The 25,491-nt window shown below is 36.6% G+C and overlaps 1 protein-coding gene across 1 annotated transcript in view; it reads right to left on the bottom strand.

Moving 5' to 3' along the window:
- Window positions 1–2,505: 2,505 nt before the first annotated feature.
- Window positions 2,506–25,491, bottom strand: part of LOC139152519 (uncharacterized) — a 37,024-nt gene continuing 14,038 nt past the window's right edge. Inside the window, exons 9-22 of the mRNA XM_070725709.1 lie at window positions 23,636–23,764; window positions 22,983–23,169; window positions 17,805–17,914; window positions 12,418–12,543; window positions 11,954–12,214; window positions 11,150–11,301; window positions 10,078–10,240; window positions 9,256–9,366; window positions 8,671–8,951; window positions 8,090–8,172; window positions 5,111–5,151; window positions 4,160–4,256; window positions 3,743–3,854; window positions 2,506–3,545 (exon numbers count right to left, since the gene is read on the bottom strand). Coding sequence (XP_070581810.1) covers window positions 3,471–3,545; window positions 3,743–3,854; window positions 4,160–4,256; window positions 5,111–5,151; window positions 8,090–8,172; window positions 8,671–8,951; window positions 9,256–9,366; window positions 10,078–10,240; window positions 11,150–11,301; window positions 11,954–12,214; window positions 12,418–12,543; window positions 17,805–17,914; window positions 22,983–23,169; window positions 23,636–23,764 — 1,928 coding nt within the window. The 3' untranslated portion in view covers window positions 2,506–3,470. The remainder of the gene's footprint in view (window positions 3,546–3,742; window positions 3,855–4,159; window positions 4,257–5,110; window positions 5,152–8,089; window positions 8,173–8,670; window positions 8,952–9,255; window positions 9,367–10,077; window positions 10,241–11,149; window positions 11,302–11,953; window positions 12,215–12,417; window positions 12,544–17,804; window positions 17,915–22,982; window positions 23,170–23,635; window positions 23,765–25,491) is intronic.

The raw sequence follows: 25,491 nt of genomic DNA, 5'->3' as shown, positions 1-25,491 counted from the left end.
ACTTCCCAAAAGTCTCTATTCACACTGTAAAATTGAATCAAGTGTTGCCGAACGTGTGGTGATACGTTCTAACCTTCCTGAGCACGGATCACCGACTTCTAAATTTTACGTCGCTTCCACTTTCCTTAGTGGTGAAAGAGGCACGAATTATTTAGGCGTTACTTACTTCGGGTATACAGATGGTAAATTAACGCTATTCTCGACTTAGTGCTTTGAAGAGGATTTTGCTGCGAAAAAACTGAGAAAGAAAGATTAAGGCAGCCTGAGGGTATGTAACGTACAAATAGCATGCATTAATGTCATAGCGTTGATTTATTTTGACATGAACGAAACTTCACTATAGTCTGTTTTAAATTGCACCAGATAGTTTCTTGGGATTTTTGAAGGTCAGTCAATCGGATATTAAAAGTGCAGGGTTGATTAAGTCGAAAGTTTTGCCAAGTCAAGATATATGATACTCCGAACCTCTGCGCCGCAACATGTTAACCGAGTGAACTGCAAGGATGTTAAAGCCAGTAGTTTTTCACACACTTACCTGCACAAAATAATATGCTAAGACAGAAAAAACAAAGGACACGCGTCTCCAGGTAACGTATTCCTTGTCCGACAGTCTTTACGATTGATCCTTCATGAAAGCATGTGTTTCAACAGACTGCTTCCGAATTTTAAATATGAAGCAAAAGAGCGTACTATTAATACGGTTAAAAATCACATCATGAAAATAAGCTGCGTGTATGTCATGTGACTCAGGTGTGAACAGAAACAGGGAATTCCGTTGCTTCGGTGACCCGACCGGCCCTTGACTTTTTTCGAGTGGCGCCTCTAATCTTATCTAGAGTTGCGGGTTTCGGTCAACAAAGAGAGAAATATTTTAAAATGCTTCCAACTTTTAAACCTACCTTTCGAACCATTTTACCGGAAACACATATTCTTTTATTTGACCCAATATTTGTCTTCTATTAATTTTTATGTGAAGAGGGCCAATAAGACGACCTGTGTTTAATTTATATTGTTTACTACTTGTTATAGCGTCATTTTAAAAATATGTTTTAAAATATAAAAGAAAGTTTACGTTTGTAAAATACATACACCTATATACCATAAATAAATCCTACAAGAAAATACAGAACACAGAAAATGTTTAATCGAAAAAATTATAAGAATTCTAACACACACTCAAAATGTCTGATTGCCTACTTCTAACGGGGCCTTGTATATAAAGACAATGGACTAATCTGTTGAGAACATGACCATATACGAAAGTCAGAGGACCCCAAAGTTGTTAACGCAATATTCAAGAGTGGTAAAATCATTTTCTACAGGGAGGCCGATGTCGATGACACGCTGACAATGAGATTGTATGAGAGTGGAACTCCTACCGTTGCTAACGTAGTTTTGCTCAGCTTACTAAATACTTAACTTTCACTCATTATATCTCTTATTAACATTGGGATTTTCCAAAGTACTGGCACGGTATCGTCATGAAAATATTCATATGCCAAGAGTTATGGCAGCAAACTCTCCCTTGTGCCTATGTTTCTGTACCAGGCAAATTTATTTCGCTTTTTTGCAAGATGCTATCTTGCAGTCATAGTTAAATTCAAATTCACAAAAGGGCAAGCTACAATGAAAAGTGCAAGCCTTTAAGTGAAGGTAGAATGCGCCTCGGGGACAGATATCTGGACTCTCAAAACTTTCACAATTCTTTTCTGCTCTACAAATTATGAGAGCTCGATTTAAAGCTCTTGGAGTAAGAAAAAGCTTTATCATTTTCAACAATCGAAAATTTTAGTTTTCTCCATAAAGTTAGCACAGGCCTGGCGGCCAATTTGAATTTCAAGTATTGGTAACTCTTGAGTAATTTGTTTGTCGTGTGCCAAAATATATTCAACCCTTCTAAAGTAGCATAAACCTAAAGCCCCTTTGGCCCTTGTAGCTTTGTGGTTTTAAAGATTACAAGTTCAGAGAGGCGCACGCCTACAGTCCTCCACACAGACATGAAATGTAACATGAGGCATCATGGGCAAGTGGCTAGAGCAGTGGACGCACGATCACAGGATGGTGAGTTCGAACCCCCGGCATGGCCATAGTGTTGTGTCCTTGAGCAAGGCACTTTATTCCTAATTGCGTCTCCCCACTAAGGAGTGATAGGTACCTCGTAGGACAGTAGTTGTAATGTGTGCGTTTAGCTCTGCTGCGCTTATTGGCTGCACATGTGAGCTGTTGTTTGCTCCCCTGTGAGTTGAGTGGTATCATATTAGGTCCAGTGACCAGCGGTAATAATAATAATTGTAAAGCGCCTTGAGCGCATGTACTTGTGGACATGTGCGCTACATAAGAACCATTTATTATTATTATTATTATTATTATTATTATTATGACTCACTTTGCGATTCTTTCATAGACAAAGCATCCAACACTACGGGTCACAAGTCCAGATACAGTTTTAGGGCAACCAATTACGTCAAGGCGATATGATGTTCCAAACAGACTGCGTAAAAGCTTCTCAGTAACAATAACTTTATTCTCTTTTCAAATCCAAAGGATTGTAATTTGCTTCTCATCATGGGTATACTTTTTGTCATGCTACACCTTCGATTCTGTTCCCGATTAAAGACAAAGGATATTTATCGCGGCTTTCTCGTTACCGTCTGTTTCGCAAACGCAAGTTTAGCAATGTGTTATTATTATCTGACCTATATTGTATCATTCATTAATAAATGGACTGCGACCGAATTGTAGACAAGTGCAATTTATTTTCTGTTGTGCCGTCAGTCTTTGTTAGAGACTTGCCTCAGTTTCTATTGAAGGTTCTCGGATGGCAGGACGAGCAACCAACAAGTTCTATAGATTAGGGCATTCAATTCAGTACAGATGCAAATGTACATACTAATCGTGCGCGTTTTAATAAGTGTTAGCACATTCCTAAGCTGCCTTTTTACGATGGATGAATCCCGAATGTGTCCATACAAAATATTAGACCATTGTTGAAATCAACATTTCGAATATGAAATTTGCTAACATTGATGAAATGCGATGTTAATATCTATCGAAAGTTATACTGCATGGGAGGCAAATGCAGGCCTGGTTTACATTTGGTTAACAACATCTCAACGCAAAGTGTCACGGCAAACATGGCAAAACTATCATATAACTTTAGGCCTACATATAGAATCATACTTCTTGTGCTTTTCCTTTATCCTGGATGGTGTCGTTCACATTTAAGGTCCACAGAGTATTCAAACAAAGGATTTCAGACGACATCTTTAATATGAAACATGAACACAGTCTTTCATATGTTGACAAGAATTTAGATAATTTCCGATTAATGCTAGTGCTCGACATTTCAAGACTTAAGTCTCCTTTGTCAAACGCGTGTATATTGGTTGCTGTGTATAACGAGGGACTTCCTCTTTTAGCCCTTGGCAGACTGTCAAACAAGGCTTAAATGTTTCAGTCTCACGCCGTTGTCATACAGGTAATTCATATAATTTATCATTGAGTCCATTGTTGTGTCTCTCTTTAAAGTCTTCGGTGAAGAATCTCTGAAAATAATGAAAACATTGAACTAGTAATAGTAAATACGTGAGAAAGAAAAATACACACACAGAAAACAGCAAGTGCCACTCATTGAAAATTATATATTTTGCATTCATGTAAATTTGAGACTGTTATACGTTATTCTAACTGATTCTACGAAAACACGAGGAGCACAAAATTATGTGAAATTCGTAGAACTTACTTTTGATTTGTTCGTTTGACTTCTTAACATATAATCAAAGTCAGCCATCAGCTGGTCTGGTGTTGGGCGATTGTATCGGTCTTCATGCCAACAGAGCTGCATAATCCGATAGCTATAAGGAAAGAAACATAGCAGTGTATGGTGACATACATTCCTGCATTTCTGTATTCCTGTATCTTGGCATAGTATATAGCTGATACTGTTATAAGTAAATCACATTACATACAGAATACAAAGTCGTCATAGACACGAAGCTGAAGGTGGCGATCGGCTTCTGGTATACACTGTAAGTACATTCTGTTCATTTGTAAATGAATATACGATGTGCTAACGTTTGAATTTAAGGGGTAATTGCAGTGCTTCTTCACGAAAGGCAAAATATTATAAAGCTTCACAATACAGTTGAAAGTTACTTACGCTGTAGGTGTGCATCCTTCTGGTTTCACCGGTCTTCTGCCACTTTGTAGATAGTCAAGTAAATTTTCAACTGGTACACCCATCATGGGAGAACCACCTTGTCGAAAGACCAGCATCGAACAGAAGGCATGATTAAGATAGCACTACTGGTATTGATGTGTTATAAACACGATTGGAATGGTATTTTATGAGAAAATAGGATCTTTTTATTGTTCAAATTTATCAAAAATGTCAGGTGCCCTATAGCTGAAAGTTGCAATATTACAAATCACCAATTAAGGCAAGTGCATTGCAAAAAAAGCGATAATTAGATGACCTTAAATCTGCTGATCACACCTATGTTACCATAATTTCCCCTTTTTTCAAATTAGTTCCAATTGTTTTTAAAGTCGAAACCTTCTCTCTGTCTCTTACTTTAATGCAAAATTTGTGATTTTTAGCACTTTTTTCGTATTTAGAAGATTTTTTATTCGAGTCTCATAAAAGAAAAAAGTCGCATTACTCATTATTGTCAGATGTATCAACAAAGTAACATTATAATATGATCAATGTATCAGTGAAAACAACAAGTCATTGACGTGGAACATTTTTAAATACGGAGTGATGGCTGATTGTTCTGACAGAGCACAAGGAAGAATACCGTCTTCCTAGATCCTCTACTCTATCAATAAGGGAGTCACGAATCAAAAACTAGTCAATCCTGCTTTGAATGCTTACTGATTGAGGCGATTCCAAGCGTAAAGACGAACTTTTGGATTACGAACCCGCCACACGTCAACCAAATCTAGCAATCCAAAATCTTTAAAATAAAGCCTTAACAGTCGCCACTCCCGGGGGTTCCCTGCCATGCGATCTTTATCGATGTCTAATGCCAGGTTATCGTTACCACCCAAAATGAAGCAGAGGTCTGGGACTGATGTGCCCTCCTTTACCTTGATTTTCAGCACTTACCAAGAGAACATATTTCCCACAGTAGTATTCCGTACGACCATCTGTGACAAGAACAAACATACAAAATTACTGTATAGCAAAATGTCAAAGAATATTGTTTATATAAAACAGGCTAATATCAGTCTTTAGAAAAAATGAGGTTAATGTTTTAGTTTTATTTAAGGAAGTAAACCTAAACTTACAGTCGTTGCAAACTTAGTCATATTCGATGTGATAACATATTGTACGACTGAAAAACGAAAAATACTTGGAAAGATTCCATTGATAATAGATAGAGGAAACATTATCAGTTTTCCAAACTTTGAAGTAATCACACCATATTAAAGGTCTGGTGAAATGCCCATGTTGCAAAATCACAGAAATACAGTTGATGGTCTATAAAACAGTTATATTCATTTCTTCTTTCGTTTAGCGCGCGTGAATATGAAATATGGCAAAAGAAAAATGCAATGTGGGCGTGTCACCCAAGCCTCTCAAGTCGACTTTTTTCGGCTTTCCGAAGTTTGCCCGACGCCGTATCTCATAATGGGAAGTAACTATTTCACACCTCCGTAAGCTCCCCACGGGGGTAACTTCTAGGGTTTCCGCTTACATGATCAGTACAGTGTCCTCCTTCACTATGGGAAGACGTTGTCGGTTGCATGCACAAGAATAAATTATCAACACATCAACCCTGTATCCGCTTGTCTTTATTTTAACGCTGAAAATTACGATTCTGGATCGCGATGCAAATCGACAGCAACATGGAACGTAAATGGGACCGCAATTAAAATGCACTAAAACACAGAAGGTTGAGACCGCGATGCAAATCAACTGCATGAACAGCAACACTGAACGTTGTGACTGCCATTAAAATGCACTGGTCTACAACATGGAACGTCGGGACCGCAATGCAAATAGACAGTAACATAAAACTTAAATGGGACCGTGATTAAAATGCACAACAACACGGAAGGTGGGGATCGCGATGCAAATCAGCTGCATGAACAGCAACACTGAACGTTGGGGCACGGTGGTTGGGACTACCATTAAAATAAACAACAACACGGAACGTAAAGAGATCGCGATACAAATCATCAAGGTAGATTTCTACCTCCATGATACAAATCGACAGCAACACGGAACGCGTCGTTGGGATGGCGATTAGAATGAAGAACAACGGGGAATACTGGACCATGAGGCCCACGATGAAAATCGTACGCAACATGGAACGTTTAAGACCGCGATTAAAATGCACAACACGGAACATCTAGACCGCAATGCAAATCAACTGCAACACCGAACGTTGTGGCCGCGATTAAAATGCGTATGTCTGCTATGTATAGCAAAAGTTTCAATTCTCGCGAGCAAGCGTTCCTATGCCTTCTGTACACTAGACGAAATGACGTCAAATTTATCACGAGGGCTCGATTGCGTGTGTCTAAGTTTCAATTCTCGCGAGAGTCATTTATGCATACTGTGCACTAGACTAAATGACGTCAAATCTCTCGCGAGACGCGGCCGCCGCGTGGTATGCATAGACGCATACCACGCGCGCGGCGTACTGTGTGGCAGACGACAAAATGTAGTCGTCGGACGCGGCTAATATTTGACACGTAAAAATTTATGTTTATGTGGTATTGGTTAAAAACATAACACAACTGATTTAGAATAATGAAAACGACAAAAACTAAGGAGAAGTTTTAAAAAACTTACCTAAGGTAAAGGCATAAGCTTAATGCTGTATACAAAGTCTTTGCAGTGGGAAGTAAATTAAACGCGTCGTTCGAACTTATTGTAGACTCCCTAAAATATCGTCAATCAGCACAACAACAAACCTTCGGGGGATTTCGGGTCAAAATCAGAAACGATCGTAAACCTTCGGGATGTGAAAAATACGCTCGGGAAATGACATGTTTTTATCGATATATCGCGATCCGCGCGCAGTCGCCACGTCAAATACCGACCGTTGGCATTAAAAAAATGTGTTTTAAAAATGTTAGCAAATGGGAGTGCCTCTTTAAGAAGTGTGGTAAGGCAAAAATACCTGTACAGTTAAACGAAGTGTGGTGAGGCAAAAATACCTTTACAGTTCAACGTTACAGGGATTAACAAACACTGGTTTTAGCTGCTGTTGGGGGAGAAAGTAAAGTACTTGAAATATACTTAACAACGGGTAATTTATCTGACTGACTCAATTGGCATTGGCGAAAGTGGCAAATGGGCAGCATGAACACAGGTGGGTTGCACTGATCGCACTTTGTTTTGTTAGCGGATATCGGGCAGAGATAAGGCGGCGTGAGACTGCTATTCGATGTAAATGAACACATCTGTGACGTCACAGTTGGCCAACATTGACTCCCGCTGAGGGCGTGACCTGGGTGTCGCAAAAGGACTCCATAAAAACCACGCAAAAAAATTAACACTGGTGTGTACTTTTAGGTTGCAATTCTGTTGCGAGTGTAATAATATTGCCCCTGGAAGATATTCAGTCACAAGAAGGGGACCATTTCACCAGACCTTTAAAAATAATCATGAAAAATAACGGGATCTAAAAAATGTACATGTATTTTTCATCAGATTTAAACCCTTTGAGTGCTGTAATTTTTCCCACCAAAATTTTGCCAATTTTAATGAATTTATCTGTAATTAGTTTTTGATAATTTTTAACCAAATGGACCTCACTTTTTATTGGCTACAGTTTTTAATCAAAATGTTGGCAAAAATCCGAAAACAATGGTTCTACTCCGGAATAAAAATGACGCGATGCGTACGCCGTTCTACATACTCAGTACGCCCAAATAATCACGTGATGCCGGTACAAACAAACCCACATGTGTACTGAACGCGTATGGAAATACACGTACGTCTGTGCGCGTTTGCGCACATGGCTTTGTTTGTACCGTGGTCGATTCGAATTCCGGGTTTGGCCTATTGAGTTTAGTATATTTTATCAAGTCAAAACAAAAATTACTTTTGAGCTCAAAGGGTTAATCTTACCTATCGCCTTCAAGTGTAAATGTTCCATCAACGAGAAACTCTGGCGGCATCCATCGTAATGGAAATCTATTATGTTGGTTTGCCTGCGAACAGAGATATCACAAACGCTGCTGTGAGTATACGCAGTAATACTTGGTACATGTGACCTCGTGATAACCCTCTTTCCATCAGAAGGCTCTTGTAGCCTTGCGACTTCACAGAAGATAGAAATTGGTAGACAGGAGGGGGCCAGGACAAATTGACAGTTTAGCAGACAAGAGGATAAATAAGCAAGAAAATACGGCACGAATACAACAAATGTGATGCAGAAAGTTTGTGACACCGCAACAACGCTTCCAGTCTACTGCAAACTCCAAGAAGCACATACATGAACAGAATATAAGAGCCACGAAAAATAACTTATTCTAACTATATACATCTTCATTAATTCAGTGTATACACAAAATCTTACTCTTTTGGCCATTGCAGTCGAGAAAAGCGTTTGGAAGACCATATTTTCTAGACCTCTTTACTATTATTTTCCTTGTTTGAAACAACGTAAATGATGACTTTTCAGAAAATCAAAAAAATTAATAACATACCCACGAAAGTGAATGATAATCACTCTCAGGTCTTTCGTAAACGTCTCGTCCAAGTCCAAAATCCCCGATCTTAGCCGTGAAATCATTAGTAAGGAACACATTGCGAGCAGATATGTCTTTGTGCATGACACGTTTCATGGACATGAATGACAGAGCATTAGCGATGTCTCTGGCAACTTTTATTAATCTTGTTTCAGTCTCGGCGTTGAGTAATCGCAGCGATATGAGGTGGTTCTTCAGATCACCTTTGGATGCATATTCTGTCAGTATGTATTTTGGATCTTGACGGACGGAGAAGAACTTACATAAGTTAAAATCAATTAGGTTACCACTGTGGATAACAACGCTTTCTTTCGAACAAACCTGTTTGTTACACTTTAAAAAAATACTAAATACGATTCACGGTATTTACTTAAGAATATATATTTTCAGTTGGATTGAGAAACACATTATTTCCAACAACCTGGCATTGATATAGAATTTAGGTGATGGTGTTATTTTTCGCTTTGTCTAGTTTGAGGTTAATCATATGAAGCTGATTTGGTTAACCCATATGTCCCTTTAGCAGGAAGTTTATTGTCCTACCTCCAGTTATGCGAATGCCAAGAAAGGAGATAATATTAGGATGGCATGCTAATTCCAGCAGACACCGGACTTCGTTGATGAAATTTTTCCGGCTTATTGCATCTGATCGAGCTGAATTGAAAAGAGAAAATCATAGTCAGTAGGCATTTTCAAGCGAACCATCGTCTCGTGTCTGAACCAGTACAAATGACACGGGTTCTGATATGACACAAGGAAAGAGAAATATTGGGTAATAATTGATTTATTATGTACATGTACTCATGCCCGGAATTGTATAAAATAATAGGAAAATTAATTTTCAGCCTCAACTTTTATTCCACCTTGCTCATTAGTAAGGAGATATCTCTTTAGTAGAGCTTACATAAAAATTGCAAGACCTTTCATAGCATAACCACGTGATAACACCACAAGATTCAACGCATTATTCCCGTATTTGGCTACCTGAAACATCCTTGTTCCTCAAAACCCTTCACGTTTTTATGTCGGCAATATCGCATTGTAGGCAGACAGCGACAGCCATTTTGTTGTATACTTTATTTGCTATCACACCACAAACCTATAGTTTGGAAACACTCCAAACCTGATGACACCTATCGTGCATATGGGAACATATCTCTAATATTTCGAAGTTTATCATAAAATACCACTGATGGTATTGCACGGTAAACGCCACCCTGATTGAGCGATACGGGCATTGGTATATGATAACGTTTATGAGCATACGCTAACGCTGACTTCCATATTATAAGACCTGGGTGCGCAAGACGAAAAGCAACCTTTATCGAAGAGGACAAATTGTGTGTTTAGAGGTATTTGACCCACTTTCGCAGAGAGTTTTAGCTGCAACTATTTGTTCCTTTCCGTGGCGGACCAATCGAGCTTTGTAGACTCGTCCGTACTCTCCAACACCAATCGGCTGTTCATCCAGTATCTTCAAAGCTTTCCTCTCAACATTCCGAGCCAATGCTGCTTTCGGTAAATGTTCCTAGTCAGAAACGATACATATAATGTTAATTGAATTGGCAGCATAGTAACAAAAAAGAAAGTAAGTACAGAGACACATTTTTGGAAATCAGTTATACAACAGTTTTTTTAGAGGCCTGTACCAGAGTTATTTATTTTTGTTTGCCTGCTTCCGGCGAATCTATGTGATAAAAATGCAATGTGGAAAATATAACAATTTTATCTCTATGACGTAGGGATCCGTCCATGTAAGATCGTATTAGAGTCTGGAAAGCAAAACCAAGTGAAGAAATCATACACGTACTCAAAGTACCTACGTTAATTAAGAAATAGTTGCACTTAAGGAATACCATTTAAAGCAATATTTCTTATCAAAAATTACATGACAACCCCGCCATACTATATCTTTTCAACAAACAGAGAAGCTGGAGTTTAGTATGGTAGCAAGAAGAAGAATGAAAATTGTTCATATTTTCGGTAGAAAATCTAAATTTTGGAATTAATGATAAATTGAAGGCCCTGCGAAGATGGAGAAGTGATTCCTACCAAATGTATATCAAAACGCCCAAAGCTCTCATCCAATCCTTGCCATCACGCTTAGCCGGACATAAGATGAACCAGTATGTCGGTTTATAATTGAAGTCAAAACTTGATACTATTCAATAAAAGTTTATAGTTCATTTGGAGCTAGAACATGTGTAAAAACAACAACAATTTTGTTTAGCACTATCAATTTTCATTCTTTAACGGCAGTGGTTGATAGACTGACGTTCACAAAATGATCAAAAATGACCAAATTACGCCTTCTTGTCATTCTAAAAAGCGAAAAAAACGGTATTTTAATCTCTGGGGTTGAAAAACAAATTTAAATTGGAAATAATCTTTGAAAAAGTTAACGTTTAACATAATAATGAAATAAAGTGAGTCTTACCTGTAGATAATCCTCAAACTCCCGGTCATTTCCATCTACGGGTACATAAGACCATTGCGTTTTCACAATATAGACGAGCAGGAGAATAATAATGACAACTGCACCCGCTACAATCATTACCCACACATAGAGAGGTAAAAACATAGTTCCAGCTGTTGGTAAAAGTTTGCAAAATAAAGTGTGTATTTTGCGGTATCACACGCTTTTGTTATTCATTTAGTTCAGACTTCTTGCTCAATGTAGTGAATAATTTAGCTAATTTGCCATCACATTACAATATAGATAGTACGGTTATTATTGTTAGCATAGGTACATAATTGCCATGTGACATTGGACTTTTGTAGACGAACAATTACCTAGATAGAGACGTTATCGTTACTATAGATAATGTTTTGTTATATCTGATATACACATGTCGAGTGCAATTTATATCTAAGAAACAGTTTGAGGGTCGAACAATTATTTTAAGAACTTGACAAGTATTTCATTTTGACTTGCAGTTTCCAGGTCATGTTTGCCTTAAGTTCCAAACAGTTCAAAACTCTTGACAAGATAATATTTCTCCTTGTCTTTTTGAAATTCATAAAACGTTTGAATTGATAATTTATTGACATATTCTCTGTGCTCGTTTTGTCCATGTCCATGCTTCTTGGCTGTTTGTGACATTGTCACCAAATTTGCCTGGATATTTTATTCGTAGTTCAGTCCTCGGGAAAACATAACAAAATAGCGTGTTGTAAAATTGAATTGAACATTATTTGATAGGTATAAGGCGTAAATTATCCAGACATTAAAACAACTTACCATTCTCTAATTGTCTTGTAACAAATACGGAAAAATTGCAAGAGGCTGTGTTATTGGATTGATCCGAAGCCCACATGATGATGTCGTGCTTTCCAATGCCAAAACTTTGTCCTGGTTTTCGATTTGACCCCCAAGCGACTGGTTGACCAGAGTTGTCAATTATTGTAGGGTTGATCCAACTGACGACAGCGGCATTGCCATCAACGTCTGCCTGCACAGTAAGGTCTCTAGGACAGTCAGTGATATTTGGTGCCTGGACGTCTGTTGGATAAAATGTGAGGATCAGGTCATGCTTGTCCACATTTCAAATTGCATACAATCTTGATAGACCACTCTAACATGACACAGTACATGATGTGTCAAAAAAAAAAATAGATAAACAAACGCGTAATAAACAATCGACTTTCTGTACTCACATGACAAAGGAAAAATTAGTTTGAACGTTTATAAATTGACAATCTCACCCAAGTCGCACACTTTTCCGGTCCATCCGTCCAGACAAACGCAGCCCATGGATCGATCACATCTCCTGGCCTGTTTGCAATTGCATGTGTCGTTGCAGAAATTACCAAACAAGTTTTCCGCACAACCTATGTGGTAAAGTACACCGCTAATTTGTTATTTCTTATTAATTATTGTGTAGAGTGTAACTTACCAAGGTGGATAAAGGTTTGACTAAGAAACTCTGTGACATTAGTGACCGTCTTTTAAATATACAGATATTGTCTGTAAAGTTTGATATATTTCTCTTTAATTTCATGCTTTTGGTCGAAAAATGTTTCTTAATCTGGTCCACATATCATGTTGAAATAAAATAGGAAGTAGTCCGTGGGCTAGAGGGGGTCTACGTGCACCCCCCACAGGATAACAAACCTGTATTTTTCAGAAGCCTTGGGATCCCTAGAATACGAAATGGAATTTTAACAGAAAAAAATATAGGGACGCAATAGCTGTTATGGTCATGTTTTGAAGGGTACCGCAAAATCACGATTTTCCAAGCCAAATGCATTTTCGTCAAATCTGTCTTCTTGTAAGTCATGTGCTGAGCTCATTTTTTAACATAACCTCACTTGTTTGGTATCATTAGAAAGGGGAATTTATTCATTTATTCCTCTTTAAGATGACATATTTCACTATGCAATATCTTCTACAGTTTTTGTCAAATATGACCAAAACTTACCCCTTACCCCAAATTTAACATTGCAAATTACAGTAAATCTCAAATTCTACCAATTTTTTAGCTAGGCATAATAAAAAATGCAATGCTATGTCTGAAATCTGTTTATTTGATACAGGGACATGTCAGAAATATGAAATAGACTTTTAACAGAAAAAATTGTGGGAATCTACAGCTGTAACAGTCATATTTTGAAGGGTATCGCAAAATAAGTATTGCAGATTTGCATGTTTTTTTTGTTAAATTGTCTTCCTATAAGTTATCTGCTGAGCTTGTTTTTAAATATAACCTGACTTGTTAGGTATCATTAAAAAGATAATTTACTAATCTTTAGAATGACATATTGTAACATACAATATCCTGTATAGTTTTCATGATATATGACCAAAACTCACCCCATACCCCAAAGTTTACATTGAAAATTGCAGTCAAAGCTAAAACCAAATTCTACAAATGTTTTAGCTTGACACAAAAAATATGGCCGTTTTTGCTATTAAATCTATTTTATTTAGTATAAGGACATGTCAGACATATCAAATAGACTTTTAACAGAAAAAAATTGTGGAAATCTACAGCTTTAACAGTCATATTTTAAAAGAGTATCGCAAAATCACAGTGTAGCAGATTTGCATGCAGTTTTGTTAAATTTGTCTTCTTATAAGTTATCTGCTGAGCTTGTTTTTGAATATAACCTAACTTATTAGGTATCATTAGAAAGATAATTAACTAATCTTTAGAATGACATATTGTAACATGCAATATCTTGTATAGTTTTCATGATATATGACCAAAACTCACCCCATACCCCAAAGTTTACATTGAAAATTGCAGTCAAAGCTAAAACCAAATTCTACAAATGTTTTAGCCTGACACAAAAAATATGGCCGTTTTTGCTATTAAATCTATTTTATTTAGTATAAGGACATGTCAGAATATCAAATAAACTTTTAACAGAAAGAATATTGGGAATCTACAGCTGTAGCGGTCATATTTTGAAGGGTTCCGCAGAATCACAATGTAGCAGATTTGCATGCATTTTTTTTAAATCTGTCTTTTTATAAGTCATCGGTTTAGTCTGTTTTTGAATATAACCTGACTTATTAGGTATAAATAGAAAGATAATTTACTAATCTTTAGAATGACATAGTGTAACATGTAATATCTTGTATAGTTTTCATGTAATATGACCAAAACTTACCGCATACCCCAAAATTTACATTGAAAATTGCAGTCATAGCTAAAATCAAATTCTACCATTTTCTTTACCTAGACATATAAAATCAGGCTTCATTTGTATGAAATCTATTTCATTCGGTAATGGGTCATGTCAAAAATATAAAATAGACTTTTAACAGAAAAAAGATTAGAATTCTGTAGTTGTAACAGTCAGATTTTGGAGAGTACAGCAAAATCTCAGTATTCCTGACTCGCGTGCTTTTTTATTGAATCTACCGTCTTTTAAGTCGTCTGCTGAGCTTTTTATAGAATATAATGTAAGCTGTTAGGTATAATTAGTAATATTATTTACTTGTCTTTAAAATGACATATTGTAACATGCAATATCTTGAACAGATTTTTATGAAATATGACCAAAACTTACCCCATACCCCAAAATTTACATCGAAAACTACTGTCATAGCTAATGTCAAATTCAAGCAATTTTTTTACGCAGACATAAAAAATTAGGCAATTTTTTGTATGAAATCTGTTTTATTTTGTACTTGGCCATATCAGCAATATGAAATGAACTTTTAACAGAAAATTAAATATTGGAATTCTATAGCTGTAACAGCTGTATTTTAAAGGTACAGCAAAATCTCAGTATTCCTGATTCGCATCGTTTTTGTTAAATCTGTCATCTTATAAGTCGTCTGCTGAGCTTGTTATTGATTATAACCGGGTTTGTTTAGTATCACTGGAAATTTAATTAAATAGTCTTTACAATGACATATTGTAACAGGCAATATCTTGTATAGTTTTCATGGAATATGACCCAAACGTACCCCATACCCCAAGGTTTATATTGAAAGTACTGTCATAGATAACGTGATTCCGCGAATTTTTAGCTAGACATGAAAAAAATAGCTCTGTTTAGGTATTAAATCTGTTGTATATGGTACTGTGTCATGTCAAAAATGTGAAATAGACTTTCATCAGAAAAAATATTTGGACTGTACAGTTGTAACAGCCATATTTTGAAGGGAAATGCAAAATCGCAGTACCGCAGACTGGCACCTTTATTGTTAAATTCTTCTTCTTGTAAGTCATCTGCTGAACTTATTTTGTGACACAACCTGGCTTGTGAGGTATCATTAGTAGAACAATTCATTCTTCTTTAAGATGACATATTGTAATATGCAATGTCATTCATAGTTTTCCTTGAATATGGTCAAACTTTACCCCGTACCCAAAAAGTTCAAATCGCAAATAACGGCTTATCTTAAATTCTACCATTTTTTGCTGCACATAATACAAAAAGCAATTTTTGTTTAAAATCTGATTTATTTTTTACAAAAGTACGTCACAAGTATAAAATTAACTTTTAACGGGAAGATGATACAATTTAGTAGCCATTTGGATCATTTTTGGAGGGGTAACCCATATATTGCAAATGTATGTGTTTCGGCAAATTTGCCCTGATACCTGGGTACCCTTCAAAATATGATCCAAAAGGCTACAAAATCATATTATGTTCCTGTTAAAAGTTAATTTCATATTTGATACATACTTTTTTAACAAAAACACAGATTTCATAGATTGCATACAAGCATTGCCTTTTGTATATAAAGTTGATAAATTGTAAAAAATGGTAGAGTTTCAGATTTGTAGTAATTTGCCGTGTGAACCTTGGGGTATGGGGTAAGCTTTGGTCCTACTTCATGAAACCTAAACAAGACATTGCATGTTACAATATATCATGAAAAAAACTAGTAAATTACCTTTCTATTGATACCTAACAAGCCAGGTTATGTCAAACATCAAGCTCAGCAGATGACTTATAAAAAGACAGATTTAACAAAAAAGCAAGCGAGTTGGCATTACTGTGATTTTGCGAGACCCTTCAAAATATGACTGTTACAGCTGTAGAGTCCCAATATTTTCTGTTAAAGGTATATTTCATATTTCTGATATTCCCCAGTACCAAATAAAAAAAATTCATATAAAGCATTGCCTTATTTTTTATGTCTAGCCAGAAAATTGGTAGAATTTGACGATATCTACGAAAGTAACTTTCGATATAAACTTTGTGGTATGGGGTAAGTTTTCGTCATATTCCACGAAAACTATATAAGATATGGCATATAACAATATGTCATTTTAAAAAGTAGTAAATTAGCTTTTCAATGGTACCAAATAAACATGGTTATGTAATAAAATAAGCGCAGCAGATGACCTACAATGGGACAAAGTTAACAAAAACACATATGAGTCTGCAATGCTGTGATTTTGCGTACTACACAGAATATGCCTGTTACAGCCATAGAATCCCAATTTCTGACATGTTCCTGTACCAAATAAAATAGATATAATAGAAAAATCGGCCAGATTTTTTGTGTCAAGCTAAAACAATTCTAGAATTTTAGACTGAAATTTTGACTGAAATTTTCAATGTAAACTTTTGGGTGTGGGGTACGTTTTGGTTATATATCATGAAAACTATACAAGATATTGCATATTACAACATGTCATTCTAAAGATTAGTAAATTATCTTACTAATGATATCTAACAAGTCAGGTTATATTCAAAACAAACTCAGCAGATAACTTATAAGAAGACAAATTTAACAAAAATGCATGCAAATCTGCTACACTGTGATTTTGCGGTACCCTTCAAAATATGACTGTTAAAGCTGTAGATTCCCACAATTTTTTCTGTTAAAAGTCTATTTCATATTTCTGACATGTCCCTGTATCAAATAAAACAGATTTCAGACATAGCATTGCATTTTTTATTATGCCTAGCTAAAAAATTGGTAGAATTAGAGATTTACCGTAATTTGCAATGTTAGATTTTGGGGGTAAGGGGAAAGTTTTGGTCATATTTGACAAAAACTGTAGCAGATATTGCATAGTGAAATATGTCATCTTAAAGAGGAATAAATGAATAAATTCCCTTTCTAATGATACCAAACAAGTGAGGTTATGTTAAAAAATGAGCTCAGCACATGACTTACAAGAAGACAGATTTGACGAAAATGCATTTGGCTTGGAAAATCGTGATTTTGCGGTACCCTTCAAAACATGACCATAACAGCTATTGCGTCCCTATATTTTTTCTGTTAAGATTCCATTTTGTATTCTAGGGATCCCAAGGCTTCTGAAAAATACAGGTTTGTTATCCTGTGGGGGGTGCACGTAGACCCCCTCTAGCCCACGGCCTATAGTAAGTTCAATCAAATAACTAGCGTGATCACATATTGTACACACTGCACTGTGATTTACTGGTTTATAAGTTTGTAGTTTACCCTACTTTAGTGAGAGAATTATAAAATGCACATGTTTTCAGAGTAATAACAATATTTTGAAAGGCTACTGCCCCTTTTAAGACTTCAATATCAAAACAAATTACGAACATAGAATATCCGACAACAACGAAGAAATCTGCGTAACGCTGTTGATGTCCATGATAACGATCAAGCGGGGATATGGGTTACAATAATCTGGAGGGATTACCTGCGTAGGTAACGTTAGCTTCAGCTGCGTATTCTGTTCCATCGAGATCGACAAGGGAACACTGGTAAGTACCAACCCGGCCCTCGTTGAAATGAGCAATTGTCAGTCGACTGAAGTAAGAAAAGACGAAGTCGATTACAAATAATAACCACATAGTACTTGAAGGAGTTCGACAAGTTAAAATTGAAAATTTACTTTAGTTGTTCAAGCGATATATAAAATCATCTTTACTTCCAAGCATATATAAAACATAAATTTACAGTCAGAATGAAAAAATCTGAATTTTTCCTAGCAAATGTTGTGTAGGTAATGAAATTCTTTACTCTTCTATAAAAACGCAAGACTTTGTACCAGTAGACTATTCAAGTGTTCATTAGTAACCCAACGTTGGGTTTTATTATTCATTCAACTGTACATCAACAATGCTTTTTAAATCTGTAAATATCAGCAAATAAATAGATATAAACATATTTTACCTGTAAATCAACCACTTATTTCTAAACTAACTGTTTTATATGCTCACAGGATACTCAAGCCGTCCTGTTGATGTTCAGCGTACTGGGAAGGTTATATCTGATTGGTGGATTGCCACTTTTCAAGAAACTTAGGGAGTCTCTTTGTATTATTGAATTATAATGGTAAGATTCATCTGCCCAATTGGATATCAGCTTCCGAGACGCTGCACATCAGCCCACGTCATGTGTTGAGGCTTCGTTTACTGGTCGAAATGAACATTCACCGTCTGCAGACAAGATTTTGTTTAAATGCAAAATTTCCAAACAGATGGTTTTCATAGCGTTTTATTAGCGATAATGACAAACATTCACAATTGGAACGCTTTTATATTCGGCAATGTGAAAATCACGATGCCAAGTTTAAACCTCAAGTAGGATCTCGAATTCAGTTCTACACTATATACGATTTAAACTATCTGTGGAAAGTGTCTACACGGAATGAGATAAGACAAAATGGCCTACCTTGTTTGCGCTTTCGAAAAGCAGGTGATTACAAATTGTGATTGTTCATAATTGATCGCTAATCTTATAACGTACTCTTTGCATAAATGTATAACAAATGCAACCATTTCGGCTACATACATTGCTCATATATATTAAAGGATATCTAGCTTCATTTAATTACAAATTTGAAGGTGTCAGTGCCTATTCCCGTTTCTGAATTTCGCAAAATTAATTTAGAATTGGAAAGCAAATTCTGGATTGATTTTACAACACTTTTGGAGGCAAAATTGACTCATGCTGATCCCGTGTTGAAAACAGAAGTCTTATCTTTCTTTTTAATCTCTGAAAAAGGTTAGATGCCTATTCCTCATATTTGATATACTTAAAATTGCACTTCTTCCTCCAACGATTGTTGAGACATGGTTCAAAATGTTTTCCATGATGTTTCCATTAAAACCGAAAAAACCAGAATGAAAAATAAAAAAGGCGTTTGTTATATGTGCCGTCATGAACGTTAATTAAGAGTAAAGTGATGAAAGCATTCTGACACTGATGTGTTGACATTGAGAAAGTGAGTAGGTAGATTGACGGGTACGTAGTGTAAGGTATATGGCGTCTAATCCATGTCAAATTTACTACTTTCTACTTTACTGTTCTGAATTCAATTTTACAATTCAATATTCTATATAGAATAGTAGTACAGAATGTCAAGAGAAATGTTGAGCCATCAAATTGTATTCAGAACGGTAAAATAGAAAGTAGTAATTTTAGTATTGATTGGATACCACATGAGATATTGCAATATTGTTATGTAGGTCATTTCCCCCACACTCATGAGCTGAGTGTAATTAGTCTAGAACATTCTCAAGGTCACTGTCCTTCACGACCTCACAACTTCGAATTCAATCAGTTATGTTCGGAATTTTTTTCGAAATTTAATTAGTTGTGTAAGAGAGATAATTTTAGAACAGTGATTAGCATGTCAATAAAACTTCTAGATTGTTCTTATATGCTTCTATATAACCACATGAGTATAAATAGGGGACGGTCACAGTTTGCAGGCAGACATTTTGGGATCATGTCTATTGCGTGTTACTTCAAATCTTTGGAAACTGGAACAGTATTAAGTTCCAGACCTTTCAAGACCTTCACTGCCACGCTGGATCTATACTGTGGACTTTGTGTAGCTCCAAGCCTGCAAGCCAAAGGACTGTTCATTCATCCGACTGACTGTTACAACTCTGAGACTTGAGCTTTGCAGTGCCAGCTGTGATAAGTAGCCTGTACACTTTTACAGTTTGTATTCTATCCCTGACTAGGCAATTAGTTTTATTTTTCGTAATAAATTTCGTTTTATATGGAAACTGCTGAGTTCACCTTTTGTTCCTTTTCTTTCAAGTAACAAAATCTCCACAAGAAAGTCAGGGCTAGGTAAATAAGGCTAGAGTTGATTAAATTTAAGAATGCAGAAACAATTTTAAACACGTCTAGTACTCAAATATTGACAAAATGCTGCTTCAAGATCGATTATCTTAAAAACTATGTTAAGATATTGAATTTGCCTGTTGTATTGAATAGATCTTCACTTGAATATTGCGCTGATGTTAAAGTGGCACTCCCACTTGGTAACATTTTTAAAACACATTTTTTAATGCCAACAGTCGATATTTGACGTGGCGACTGCGCGTGGATCGCGAGATATCGATAAAAACATGTCCTCAAAAAAGTAAAAGTTTGAATTCCGGTGGCCCACCTAAATTCAGCTTCCGAACATCGAACGTTCGGCACTGGGACCATTGTCAACTAAGCTATGGAGTACGAATTTACGCTGACGCTGCTGTATGCCACAGTACAACTCGCGTCGGTGATCGGTCATGCCCCGTGGGAGAAACCCGAATCTTACTGACTAAGCAAAAAAACGAAAAACAAAGATTGCTGATTCCACCAGAATTCGCATAGGTGACCAGCACATTTACGTTTGGTTGATACATAGCGGCCGCTATGTATCGAACCACGCGTAACTGTGTGGCAGACAACAAAATGTAGTCATCAGAGGCGGCTACTATTATACATTTTAAAACTGATATCTATGTGGTATTGGTTAAAAATCTAATACAAATCATTGAGAATAATGAAAAGGACAAAAACTAAGGAGATGTTTAAAAAAAAATACCTGAGATAAAGGCATAATGATGTATATAAAGTCTTTGCAGTTGAAGGTAAATTAATTGCGTCATTCGAACGTTTTTGGACTCCCTAGAATATCGTCATCAGCACAACAACAAACCTTCGGGGGATTTCGGGTCATAATCAGAAACTTCGGGATGGGAAAAATACACTCGGGAAATGACATGTTTTTATCGATATCTCGCGATCCGTGCGTAGTCGCCACGTCAAATGTCGACCGTTGGCATTATAAATGTGTTCTAAAAATGTTACCAAGTGGGAGTGCCTCTTTAAGCTTTGCATCTAAAATTCAGGGTTTCCACAAAGTTGATGATTCAGAAAGAGCCGAAATATAAATCTTCACGTTATATTCTATACTTTAGTAAACATAGCCGAAAAACGTGCTATCGAGGTTTAAACTGGCTGCTTTGCTCTCAAGAACTGATTAGTTTTTGATGGGCGTGGCTTTCTTACTTTTTGCTCATTTGCATAATTAATGTTTTTAGAAAAACCCGATATACATTGATATTTGCTACAAATGTTTATCACATAAAGATATATCACCGGTGAAAGCTATTAAGTGGTGACATAAAAGATAATTGCTAATTTGCATATTTAATGAACTTCCCTATTAGGGGAAATATATCTGAAGTGACTTAATCGAAATTGACGAAACTTGGTATGTATATTTCAGATACTATGATATAACATTATTGAAAATCATAAGGCATTTTTACTTCAGTCTATTCCTAATTTCGATATTGATTGAAATTTCCTATTTAGGGATATATATCCAACTTGACTCGACCAATTTTTACGAAACTTGCTACATATTGGAGATACAATGATACAACATTCTTGAAAGCCATTAAATATTGTTACTTCAGTCAATTCCTAATTTGCATATTAATGAACTTTCCTTATTCAGGATATATATCTGAATTGAGTCTCCAAAGTTAAAAGAACTTGCTACATACATTGAAGATACTGTGATACATCATTCTTAAAAGTCATTCAGCATTTCTACTTCAGCCATTCCTAATTTGCTTATTCATGAACATTCCTAATTAGGGATATATATCTGACTTGACTCAACCAAAGTTGATGAAACTTGCTATGTACACTAAACATACTACATGTATGATACAACATTATTGAAATTCATTGAAAATTATTACTTCAGCAAAGTCCTATTTTGCATATTAAATGAACTTTCCATATCAAGGATATATTTCTTGATTGACTGGATCAAAGTTGACGAAACTTGCTATGTACACTGAAGATACTTCGATACAACATTATCCAAAGTCATTAAGCGTTTTATTTCAGTCAATTCCTAATTTGCATATCAAAGAACTTTCCTAATTGGAGATATATACCAGGATTGACTTGATCAAATAGGCAAAACATGTTATGTACACTGATTATACCATATTAAACAATATTGAAAGCCTTTTCGCATTTCATGTCAGCTTATTTATAATATGCATATATATAATGACCCTTCACAGTTTAGTATATATAGCTTGAGGAACTTGAAAAAGGGCAATTACACTTGCTATATAAAGTGGTGATACAATGACGCAGTCAAAGAAATCTAGTATTTTTATTTCCGCAATATACATATTTCTATATACTTAAAGCAATCGCTTGCGATCCCAGGGTCAGGGAGTGGCAATGAATAATGAATGCAAATCAATGTTGACATCGTGTTGCAGCCAGTTGTGTAAAGTAGCGAGCTGTCCAAGGCAAACCGGGTACATAGAAGGCAGGAAAAACACCACAGCTATGGACCAACAGCTAACCGGGTACACTGCTAGGGTGAAGATGTCAGCTCGACAATGCGTTTAGGTTTCAGTCCTTGCAGTATTTCAAATTTAGCCGCAATATATAATGAAAGACGAGCATTTGCAGTTCATATCTGATTATAATCAACTAACCAAACTAAAAAGTATGATATTCTGAAGTTTCACCAATATTTGACTGATATTTATTAAAAGCCAAAAGGGTTCTCTCCTGTCAGGCACTAGAGTCTTATATGAAAAATACTGACCTGCTATGTAGTTCATAAAAGACCTGCTCTATCGAATCCAATGGTATTGTATTAGTTGAATCATTGAAAAATGTCCATATTGTACTGTTTGTAGAATATACTTTAAAGTTGTAGTGACAGGAAAGGAAGAACATTTGTCCGTAGATGGGCACAGTGCTCATAGGAACTATCCATATCTCTTTTGAAGCTGCAATGAAAGAAGTACGTCTGAAAATTTACAATAATATTTAGCTACATTGTATAATGCTCTTAAGCGTACTAAATATTATTTTCATTTTGAAATAGTACCACTACCACCACTAAGGACCTTATGTACTGTGATGAATGTTTGGAAGCAACTAATGAACCTTTAAATGCTGTAAACATAACTTAACATCTAATCTTCCTGAGAAGGACAATTCGACTTCGATTATAGCATTTTACAGTATTTTACATGACGTCTGAGTATTTTTTCTATTGGATTCGAACTCTGAGGCAATGGATCATACTCACCTAGCAAAAAGTCGGTTATCACGGGAGTTTTGCTGCATGCTACACAAGGGGTTCACTAACTGAAAAGTCGTTGCAGTTCCATTTATTTGTTTTTATTGTTTTAGCTGGCTCCTGAAGCAATCCGTACAGTGAAGTAAAAAGAGAAAGTATTTACAATTTACCTATATCACAGGCTGGTCCCGTCCATCCTTTTGGGCATTTACAAGCACCATTGACGCCATGACAAGACGCACCATTCTTACATATGCAGTCTTTATCACACACCAAACCGTATCTACCTTCTGGGCAGCCTGTAGGAAAAAATGTCCGAAAAGTGCAGAAAGAAATACATAAAACGTGAAAGATGTCTATTTCAAGAACATATCGATAATATATCTATTTTGCCCATGAGGCAGCCTGCCACTAAACTGAAAGATCCAGTCGTGTGCGGGCGCTCCGGCTCACTGCGACCCTTTACTGGCTATTGATGTAGGGGCCAGTAAAGGGTCGCAGGGTGCCGGAGCGCCCGCTCATGACTAAATCTTTCAGTCTAGCCTGCCACTTGCCCGACTGGAGCCCGAGTAATACTGGGAATCAACCCTCCTCTGGTACCTATCTTTCACACATTGGCATATATGGGATCTGATAATTTATCTCGGCGTTTCATGGTTATAGTGCTCTTATCATAGATAATCCTCTGTAGTACAATGTTTAAAAAATGATCTGGATTTTCAATAACTTTGTTCAGTTTGTTACCTTCAATGCATTGAGATCTTGAACAAACGCTTCCTGAAGTGATAACGCGAATGCAGCTACAATCATTTGTTGCTGGAAAATGTAAATACTTCACCAATTCAAACTTAAAGCGCAGTGGTCGTCGCGCTGCGCGTGCGCGATTTTTTTGTAGATAAACATGAATTTTTGTAAACATAAGTCTTCTTAACTTTAATCTGAGTGAGATGGGAGCGGTCCCTCACTTTCTTAATGCCTTTATAAGACTCAACATCATGCAATGGTAAAATATTAAGATCAGAAACGAACTTCAGTGGTGTATTTCTATTTATAAACTCATGTAAGGCTACGAACATTGAGACACTACACACGGCACATTATTTCGCTGAGTTTACTGCACGCAGTCATAGTTGAACAAATGGGTTTGATCGCCCGCGGTCACGCTGGTTGTACAAAATGCTATGTACAGTACAGTAAAAATACATCACTAAGGGACCGTTTAGTTTTTACGGCCGGGGGCGGCAAACTCCAGGGCGGGGTCATCGTAATTTTGGAATCCACGAAGGGGGGTCATCGCTTTTTCACTGGTAGGAAAGGGTGGGGTCACCACATTTTCAGAAACATAATACCTTCAATAAAGTTCACTTTATGCCATGGCAATGATCGACCCTCTTTACCAGCCTTTGGCGGCCCACTACAATAAATTGACTTTATGTAATAGCCCATGACCATGACAATGGGCGGACGCCTTTGGTGGCCCACTCCAATTAGGTTTTCTTGGTGCAATGGCCATGATCGACCCTCTTTACCGGCGGGCCACCTTTGGTGGCCCACTAGAATAAAATTGACTTTACGTAATGGCCCATGACCCTCTTAACCGGAGGGCTGCCTTTGGCCAACCACTCCAATAACGTTTACTTTATACAATGTCCATGGACATAAGTTGTCTATGGAAATGAAGTTAAAAATTGCCTTACAGTTGTCCTAATTAACAGACATTTGCATTTATGTGGCTGAGAAGTTTGTGCACTGGCATCTCTGCTACATGAATAAAGTGCGCCGCGTACCGGAGTTCAAATCCAAACCATTCGGGTAAATTTGACATAGGGTTTTGGTTATTTTTCAGCCGGGGTGGGGGGGGGGTGTCATCAAATTTTTTCATCTGACAAAGGGGGGGTGTCATCTTTTTTTCACGAAAAGTGCAGGGGGGTCTATATTTTTTTGAACACCGGCGACAAGATTTTGCCGCCCCAGGCCGTAAAAACTGAACGGTCCCCGGAATGATAAACATTGTACTTTGTAGACT

The sequence above is a fragment of the Ptychodera flava genome, chromosome 16 (assembly GCF_041260155.1).
Source record: "Ptychodera flava strain L36383 chromosome 16, AS_Pfla_20210202, whole genome shotgun sequence".
Lineage (NCBI taxonomy): Eukaryota > Metazoa > Hemichordata > Enteropneusta > Ptychoderidae > Ptychodera > Ptychodera flava.
This window is presented reverse-complemented; position numbering and strand designations above follow the sequence as displayed.